This window comes from Musa acuminata, chromosome BXJ3-5 (assembly GCF_036884655.1).
Source record: "Musa acuminata AAA Group cultivar baxijiao chromosome BXJ3-5, Cavendish_Baxijiao_AAA, whole genome shotgun sequence".
Lineage (NCBI taxonomy): Eukaryota > Viridiplantae > Streptophyta > Magnoliopsida > Zingiberales > Musaceae > Musa > Musa acuminata.
Window position 1 is genome coordinate 28,742,645 of NC_088353.1, and position 9,799 is coordinate 28,752,443.

The 9,799-nt window shown below is 36.2% G+C and overlaps 1 protein-coding gene across 1 annotated transcript; it reads right to left on the minus strand.

The window, feature by feature from the left end:
• Nucleotides 1–4,556: 4,556 nt before the first annotated feature.
• Nucleotides 4,557–5,203, minus strand: LOC103974888 (uncharacterized). The gene is made up of 2 exons (XM_009389793.2): nucleotides 5,143–5,203; nucleotides 4,557–5,055 (listed from the first exon to the last, which is right to left on the minus strand). Exons 1-2 carry the CDS (start codon nucleotides 5,201–5,203, stop codon nucleotides 4,745–4,747), a joined length of 372 nt encoding a protein of 123 aa, XP_009388068.2. The 3' UTR covers nucleotides 4,557–4,744.
• Nucleotides 5,204–9,799: the final 4,596 nt, after the last annotated feature.

Below are 9,799 nucleotides of genomic sequence, written 5' to 3' on the forward strand. Positions count from 1 at the left end.
TCACTAAAGGTTCTCTAATTATGGTAAGAGGAAAGAAGCTTAACTCTTTTTATGTCATGGAAGGTAAGCTACACAAAGGAGAGATTAATACAATTCAAAAAGGTGAAAGTATAGATCTTTGGCACAAGAGACTTAGTAATATCAATGAGAAGGGACTTCAAACTCTTGCTAGAAAGCAGTTCTTACCAGAGTTGCAAGGTACATCTTTTAAATCTTGTGATCATTGCTTAGTTGGAAAAACACATAGAGTTGCATTTCATACATATTCATCATCTAGAAGATCAGATGTTATTGATTTAGTTTATACTAATGTTTATACTATGCAAGCTAGAACTCTTGGAGGTGCTCTTTATTTTGTTACTTTTATTGATGACTATTCTAGAAAAGTGTGGGCTTTTACTTTGAAATCTAAAAACTAGGTACTCGATGCTTTCAAGGAGTTTCATGTCAGTGTTGAAAGAGAAATTGGTAAAAAATTAGAGTGTATTCGATCAGATAATGGTGGTGAGTACAAGGGCCCTTTTGAGAATTATTGCAGATTTCATAGTATCAGACTTGAGAAAATAGTTCCTAAAACTTCTCAACAGAACGGTGTGGCAAAAAGGATGAATAGAACCATTAAAGAAAGGATTAGGTGTATGCTTTCTTACGCCAAGTTACCGAAGTTATTTTGGGGGGAGGCTATGAGAACTACAGTTGACCTCATAAATCTTTCTCCATTAGTTTCTCTGAAAGGTGATGTTCCAAAGAGAGTATGGAAAGGAAAATATATATCTTATAATCATTTGAGAGTCATTGGGTGTAAAGTATATATTCATATTCCCAAAGATGAAAGGTCCAAGCTTGATAGTAAGGCAAAAGCACGTATCTTCTTGGGATATGGTCATGAAGAGTTTGGGTACAGATTATAGGATCTAGTGAACAAGAAGATTATTAGAAGCAGAGATGTTGTATTTCTTGAAGACCAATTATTTGATGATGGTGATAATGTTAAGAAGACAAAAATCTCTGTTTATGTTCCTTAGAGTTTGGGTCCAGTTCCTTCACTTGTAGTTCATGATGATCATGGAGGAGATGAACAAGAAGATTGTGGTGAGAATGTAAGTGATGATACTCCTACAGTTAATGATGTTGAACCAACTGAACAGGCACCTCCATCACTAGTTGAGATTCCATTGAGAAGATCCACCAAAGAGCGACAACCATCTACAAAATATACTTCACATGAGTATATTATGCTTACTAATGGGGGAGAACCAGAAACTGACCAAGAAGCTATTCTTCATGAGCATAAGAATGAGTGGGTTAAAGCTATGCAAAAAAGAGATCCTTGCTTGAGAACCACACCTATAACTTGATAAAGTTGCATAAAGAGAAGAAAGCTCTTAAGAATAAATGGGTTTACAAATTGAAGTCTGAAAATAATAGCTCACAACAATGATACAAGGCACGACTAGTTATGAAAGGATTCAGTTAGAAGAAAGGTATTTACTTTGAAGAAATATTTTCTCCTGTGATGAAAATGTCTTATATCCGAGTTGTTCTTGGTTTGACTGCCTACTTGAATTTAGAAGTTGAGCAACTTAATGTGAAAACAATATTTCTTCATGGTGACTTAAAAGAAGAAATTTATATAGAGCAACCAGAAGGTTTCAAAGTCAAGGGAAAAGAAAATCTGGTGTGTAAGCTTAGAAAAAGCTTATATAGACTCAAACAGGCACCTAAACAGTGGTACAAAAAATTTGATTCCTTTATGATGAGCCAAGGGTATGATAGAACCACATCTGATCATTGTGTGTTTATGAAGAAATTTTCATATAATGATTTCATTATTCTCCTACTATATGTTGATGATATACTGATTGTTAGCCATGATACTAGTAAAATTGAAAAGCTTAAAAGAGAGCTAAGTAAGTCTTTTGTCATAAAAGACTTGGGATCGATAAAACAAATACTTGGCGTGAATATTCTTTATGATAGGAAGAAAAAAAAGATTTGGCTATCTCAGGAGACTTATATTGAAAAAGTTCTTGAAAGATTCAACATGAGTAAAGCCAAAGCAGTTTATTCTCCACTTGCAGGTCATTTCAAGCTTAGTTCGAAATAATGTACTACAAACGAGAAAGAAAAAGAAGAAATATCCAGAGTGCCTTACTCATCTACAGTAGGCAGTTTGATGCATACTATGGTTTGTATTATGCCAGATATAGCTCATGTAGTTGGAGTTGTCAGCTAATTTCTCTCTAATTTTGAAAACGAACATTGGGCAATAGTGAAATTGATATTAAGATATCTAAGAGGTACTTCCATGTTATGTTTATATTTTGGCAATGATGAACTTGTGTTAGAAGGCTACATAGATGCAGACATGGTAAGTGATACTGATTCCAAGAAGTCCACTTCGGGGTTCTTGATGACATTTACAAGGGGAGCAGTTTCTTGACAATCAAAGTTACAGAATTGTATTGCTTTATCAACCACAAAAGCATAATACATAGTAATTACTGAAGCCTGCAAGGAAGCTTTATGGATGAAAAAGTTTCTATAGGAATTAGGCTTGAAACATGAAGGATATATTGTTTACTATGATAGTCAAAGCATCATTCACCTCTCCAAGAATTCAACATACCATTCTAGATCGAAGCATATTGATGTGAGATATCACTGGATTCGTGATGTGCTTGAGATGAAAGAATTACAGTTGAAAAAAGTGCATACCAATGAGAATGGTTCAGATATGTTAACAAAGTCTTTGCCTAAGGAGAGGCTTGAAGCATGTAGGCGAAGAGCGGGCTTGGTACAGCCCATCATATGAGCTGGAGGGAGAGAATTGTTAGGTCCAGCCCATATGTAGGCTTGGACAATTGGGTCTTTTGAGCCCAACTCATTAATAAGAGTAATTGAGGGTAGCGAACTAGATAAAAAGGTGCGCACAGCGAGAGGAAAGAACAGTGACTGCATAGAGAGAGAAGAGAAGAACATAGAGAGAAAAAGGAGAGAGGGCAGCATGCGTGCGTGCAGAGAATGGCGGCAGCGCACAGCGAGAGAAGGAGAGAGAAAGATTAGAATTTTGAGTTTTTTGCTTGACGATCAGTGGCCAAACGTTATCAGTTTTGGCCCAAATTATATGCAGAGAATCCTTATAGCAAGCTCTACAATCCTAATGGTGTTGATCTGCAGTTTACCCTCTCTGAAGTACTTTTCTACTATACCTATTTTGTGAGACCTAGAAAGATCCATCCTATGAGATAATGATATGCTATTCTTGAGCCAAGATCTATGTTCTTGATGTTATTATGATCTTCTGGTTATTCTAGAGAAGATTTACTGTAAACCTGTTATTATTACTATTGATAGTGGAAGTTTAAGGTAGATTACGATCTCGTGATTTTTCTCGTATTGGGTTTTCCAAGTTAAAATTTGGTCTCACTGTGTGATTGATTTATTCCTCTATTATTTATGCTGTTGTAGTTGATATTTATATTTTGATATCAAGTTGATATTTTGATAAGAAATCCATTTTGATATACAAAGAGGGAAAATAATTATTCTGCTTTAATAGGTTTTTCCCCACACTTAAAATGAAGCAATTTGGAATAGAAGGTTAATAGAGGAATTAAGGCATAAGTTGAAAAATATTCCTTTATATGATGGCTAGAGTATCTTGGACATCGCGATGAATGGAGGGATGGTACTATGTATATGCAGAAGTTGGACACAACAGACAACCTAACAAATGTTATGACAAAGCAAATCAGCACTGATAAGTTCATATAGAGCAAATCCTCTAATGACTGGTTGGAGATAAATGTAGAGAGAGAGATAGGATATTGAGTAGGCGAGAGGTTGTGTGAGGTTGGAACCTCCCTTGATCTCATTTGCTTGCGCATGGGAAGTAGCAATTCATGCAGTCTCATCTCCCCATTCATGGATGCAACATCCCACACAAGGTGGCATAGATATGGTTTCTACAACCACTCTGGTACCTATATAATAGAGAGGAATATGGAGAAAGAATAAAAAAAGGAAAGAGGAATAATCATTTGGTTCCTTCATTTCTCCTTTTATGAGTTTCTAATCCTCTATTTCTCCCACTACAAGAGAGGCTTTCTACTTGTATTTCTTCTAATAATACCTTCTAGCTTGCCTATTTGTGTTTTCCTTCACTAATTTTCCCACGTTATATCTCGGTGTCATTATTCCAACCGCTTGCCCACACCCAATTTTGGTTTTGTTCCTGTTTACCATAATAATTCTTTGGCGTCATGAGTATAATTTCTAGCGACACGACAAAATGTCATGAGTATAGTCAATCTCGGTGTCGTGATTGACTATTATTAGATGGCCGTGATTCATGACATCTAATATTTGCTACTTGTTTAGCAGCAAAAACTACATTCCAAGATATATATATATATACAATTGATTAGCGATCTCTTCTTTCATGTAATGTGTGCGGCCATTTCCAGGGCTCACGAAAGGACCTGCAACTGCACAAAAATTGCTGAAGCAAATGTCTAAAGGCTCTCAAAATGGGGAGCTTTAAGCAATCAAAAGAAAGACAATGACGAGTACTTGTTTCATTCATGAAACTCCACATAAATATTGCAATGATAAAGAGAAAGCTTTTATTCCATGCAGACGAATTCAAATGCATTGCAACGCCTGCATCCTAAGCTCTTCGAAAGATCATTAGTGTTCGGATCTTGTGTTGCAGCCATGGCCAGTGAGTGCCACTGCTTCATCAGCAATTTACTTGCAGACTCGCAGGAGACATCGCGAAGGCTCTGTCCCAGGCGTAGCGGAACTTGACGGACTGCGAACTGGGGATGCCCTTGCGGTCGTTGACGACATAGTCGGTGCCTTCACGCCGGAACAGCTTGGGGTCGACCACCATGGAGCTGGCGAAGCCCAAGCAGCGAAGGAACACGCTGGAGATGGTGCAGCTGCACACGTTCTTCACCTCCACTTCGAACACCGGGTCGTTGCCCACCTTCTCCCCTGTGTTGGTCTGCTGCACCTGAATGCTGGACAGATCGCATCCCTGGCCGTCCGCTGTCACCACAAACAACGATCAAAGCATGCGTTACGTTATCGGCGATCCGTCGATGCTTGTTGGAGGAGAGAGGCGAAGAAAGATACCTGTTGCAGAGATACGGAGCAGGAGTGCAGCAAAGAGGAGGAGCTTGACGACAGGAGCCATCGTAGCCGTCTCTGTTTTGAGAGGGTGAAAAGTCTTTTCCGAGTGAGTATATATAGACAGAACAAACAATAGGGTGTTGCTTTGATCACCGCTATTAGTTGTGTCAAACTTACTGTGTTAAAGAGTATATCATATTTCTTTGATTCCCTTGATCGATGATTCTTACCATCCTCATGAGAAGATTAGATATTCCTAAAATCTTACCATACAAAAACACACAAAAAAAGATGCGACATCCATTGATTTGTGTAAATCCCATAATTCATGGCTTTTATTTTATTGTTTTTCATCCTATTAATTTGGTTATGATGTACACAACAATGATATGAATAAAATACAAAGTCTCCTTTCTTCTTGAAACTCTATTTCATGGAATGAGAGCAAGATGTTGCTCAGTCCCCTCTTTCTTTCAAATCGCGGTCAAATGGTGATCAAAGTGTCAATTTTATTTCATCGTTCTATAAGCCATATGTTTCGCCTTTTGCATCTGCCAGTATCCAAGATTTTTTCTTTTTGATATGGCTCAAACACAATTAGATGTTTCTTAATCATTTTCGTTATTTTTAATGGGTCTAACTACTCGTTGGACTTTGAAAGGGTCTGACACTATTTCATTGGTGACACGAAATTATCCGTTAATAATGATTTGAAATCCCAAAAAGCATTTGACGATTGTATTAAAGAGTGAGACAATAACAATCATTAGATTAGTTGCATCCATTAATATATCTTTTGACCATTTTGACATAACAAAAAAATCTTTGGGAGTTCTTATCTATTCATTATGCTTTAGCTTTAGAGGGATCTTGTTTCAATAATATTATATGAAATAGTCTGTGAGCTTTATTCTCAAATGGCATCTCTTTGGAATCAATATGCTTTGTCTAAATCTCGATGAGAATGTGAAAATGATGTTGCATTATTTGGGACACCGTGATAGATTAATATTAAATTAATTTTTAATGACTAGGAATGATGATTTTGATCTCGTTGGGGTCTCTTAGCTTTACCACAAACCACTTGCAAGTTTTAATTCCCACTTTAGTGGCACTATGTTGTAGTGGCTCTATAAGGTCGCCTTCACAATTAATGTACCTCATATCATAATAAATTCTCTATAAAGTATATGGGCTTTAACAGCCCACAACCCACCTCCTTTAATACCTAACCCTAAATTATATTAAAGAATGTGTGGTGGTTATGAAAAGAATAAGAATAAGATAGAAAAACAAGAGAAAGAATGAGAAGAAGACAATGACAGTACAAATACAAAGAGACGGTTCTCAATCATCTAACAGTATTTTCATCTCAGATTAGATCAGATCTATAGTAGATTCTTACTGTGATTACTTGGGAAGAATTTAGATATTGTGCACAGTGACGCAATCCTTATATCACAGTTATTCTCTTATGATTGTTGCTACGGTTTTGGGTAAGAGATTGAGATTTGTATATTTATTATTCTCATAATCTCTAGTTTGCCTCGTGGTTTTTACCCTTTACATTAAAGGAGTTTTCCACATATATCTTGGTGTTCTATTTGATTGTGATTCCAATTAATTCTGTCGCGTGTTATGGCCTATTAGTATTTGTTTATATACAAAAATTTATTTCTCTTTATATCCCATTAAATGGTATTAGAGTAGGGTTTTGACAATTTAATTTTGTATTTGAATATGGAGGCCAGTAATGTTTCTCGCATGATTAGTTTGAATGGAAAAAATCGGATGATATGGAAACAAAAAATGGAAGATCTCTTGTATTGCAAAGATTTGTATGACATTTGCAGGGGAATAATGCAAAACTCACAACTATGACAAATGATGAGTGGAAGAGGTTAAATCGAAAAATAGTTAGGTTTATTCGATAATGGCTTGATGATAGTGTCTTTCACTATATTTCTATTGAAAGTTTTACATATTCTCTTTAGAAAAAGTTGAAAGGTTTCTATGAAAGAAAAACAGTTGGCAACAAAGCTTCTAGTGCTGAGCATTTGAATGAAATGCAAAGTATCACTAACCACTTATCCTCTATGAAAATGTCTCTTGATTATGAGTTGCAAACATTGTTACTTCTTAATTCATTACCAGAAAGTTAGGAGGCACTAGTGGTTTCCCTCAATAATTCTGCGCCAGACGGTGTTGTCACTCTGAGTCAAGTAATAAGTTTGTTGAATGAAGAGTTGAGAAGAAAGAATTCATTAATATCTCAGAATGATTCATAGGCACTTATCTCAGAGAACAAAGGAAGGTCAAAGTATAGAAGTAGTTTACGCATAGGTAGAAGCAAGTCAAGATTAAGAAAAGATATTGTTTGCTATAATTGTGGTGAGAAATGACATTACAAGAATCAATGTAAGCAACTTAAGAAGAGCAAGAAAAAGAGAAAATAAGTGGAGTATACAGAGTCAAAAGATAATATCACAACTACAGTACAAGATGGTGATTATTTGATTTTGTCTTCTTATGATGATATTTTTTCTTTTGTATGTCAAGATCTTGAGTGAGTGATTGACATAGGTGCTTCTTATCATACTACACAACGGAGGGAGTTATTTGCTACCTACAGGACTGGAAATTTTGGTGTTGTCAAGATGGGCAATTATGGCACGATAAACATTATTCGCATGGGTAATATCCATTTAAAGACCAACCTTGGGTGTAAGTTGGTACTTAAGGATGTGAGGTATATGGTTGATTTGAGGCTGAATTTAATTTCAGTTGGAATACTAGATGATGAAAACTATGATAGTAGATTTCACAAAGGGCAATGGAAGCTCAGTAAGGGTTCTTTTGTTATAGATAGTAGAAAGAAATATCACACCTTGTACAGGTTATAAGCCAAAACTTGTGGTGAACAGTTAAATACTATAGAGAAAGAGTTTAGCATGAAGTTGTGGCATAGGCGACTAGGACATATAAGTAAGAAGGGGCTAAAAGCTCTTTTCAAAAGAGAGGTATTGTCAGACCTCAAAGGTATACATTTGAACCCTTGTATTGATTATTTGGCTAGTAAACAACATAGAGTTTCATTTGCTAGTCCTGCTTTGTCTAGAAAAATGCATGCCTTAGACCGTGTTTATACATATGTATATAGTCCTTTGAGGACAAAAATCCTGATGGATTTATTGATGTTCCTAGCATCAGTAGTGCACTTTATTTTGTCACTTTTATAGACGATTTTTCTAGAAATGTTTGGGCCTATACTTTGAAGACTAAGGATCAGGTTATTAATGCCTTTAAAGAGTTTCATGCTAGGGTTGAAAGGGAGACAAAAATACAATTAAAATGCATAAGATCAGATAATGGTGGTGAGTACATAGGATTATTTAATGATTATTACAGGTCATATGAGATCCAACATAAGATGATAGTTCCTAGTACACCTCAGCATAATTCAATTGCAGAGAGGATGAACCGCACCATTATGGAAAAGATCAGATGTATGCTTTCACAGGTAAAGCTACCCAAAAGGTTTTGAGATGAGGCTTTGAGGACTGCAGTTGATGTGATCAACTTATCACCATGTACAGTCCTAGATGGTAATGTTGCAGAGCATGTACGGTCAGGGAAAAATGTTTTCTACAGGCATTTGAAAGTGTTTGGTTGTTGTGCATTTGCACATGTTCTAAAAAATATATTTTTCTTGGCTACTCACATGATCAGTTTGGTTATAAGCTTTGGGATCCAGAAAAGCAAAAAATGTTTAGAAGCAGAGATATAGTCTTCTTTGAGGATTTGAAGAAGAAGGCACCAGCCAAGATTTCTGCAAAAGGATTAGCAGATTGTGACCCAGTTAGTTCTCTAGTATATCAGAGTGATGGGAGAGATGTGCATGAAGATGGTATAGAGCCTGTTGTTAATTTATCTGCAGGACATGTTGAGCAAGAAAAAGTTGGAGAGCAAGTTCCCGCAGAACCTCAGTTGAGAAGATTTTCTAGATAACATCAACCTTCTAGAAGATAATCTATAAATAAGTATGTGATACTTACTAGTGCAGATGAACTAGAGAGTTATTGAGAAGCAATTGAAAGTGAGCAGAAAAAGAAGTGGTTAGTTGCTATGCAGGAAGAGATGGATGCTCTTCAGAAGAACCACACTTATGATTTAGTGCTACTACCAAATGGAATGAAGGCCTTGAAGAACAAGTGGGCTTTCAGGTTGAACACTCAAGAATATTATTCTCAACCAAATGACAAAGCTAGATTAGTTGTGAAAGGCTTTGGTTAAAAAAAAGGTATTGACTTTGAAGAAATTTTTTCTCCTGTTGTTAAAATGTCATCTATTCATGTTGCTCTTGGTATTGCCACTAGCTAGGACTTTGAGGTTGAGCAATTATATATGAAGACAGCTTTCCTTCATGGTGATTTAGAGGAGAAAATTTATATGGAGCAATCAGAATGCTTCAAAGTCAAAGGTAAAGAGAACTTTGTTTGCAAGTTGAAAAAGAGTTTGTATGGGCTAAAGCAAGCTCTAAGACATTGGTATAGAAAGCTTAATTCATTTATGATAGAAAATGGATATTGCTAGTCATAGGTGCCCAGCAAGACAATCACGTGAGTGATGGCACATGTGACTTGATACAGAATCTTTTTGC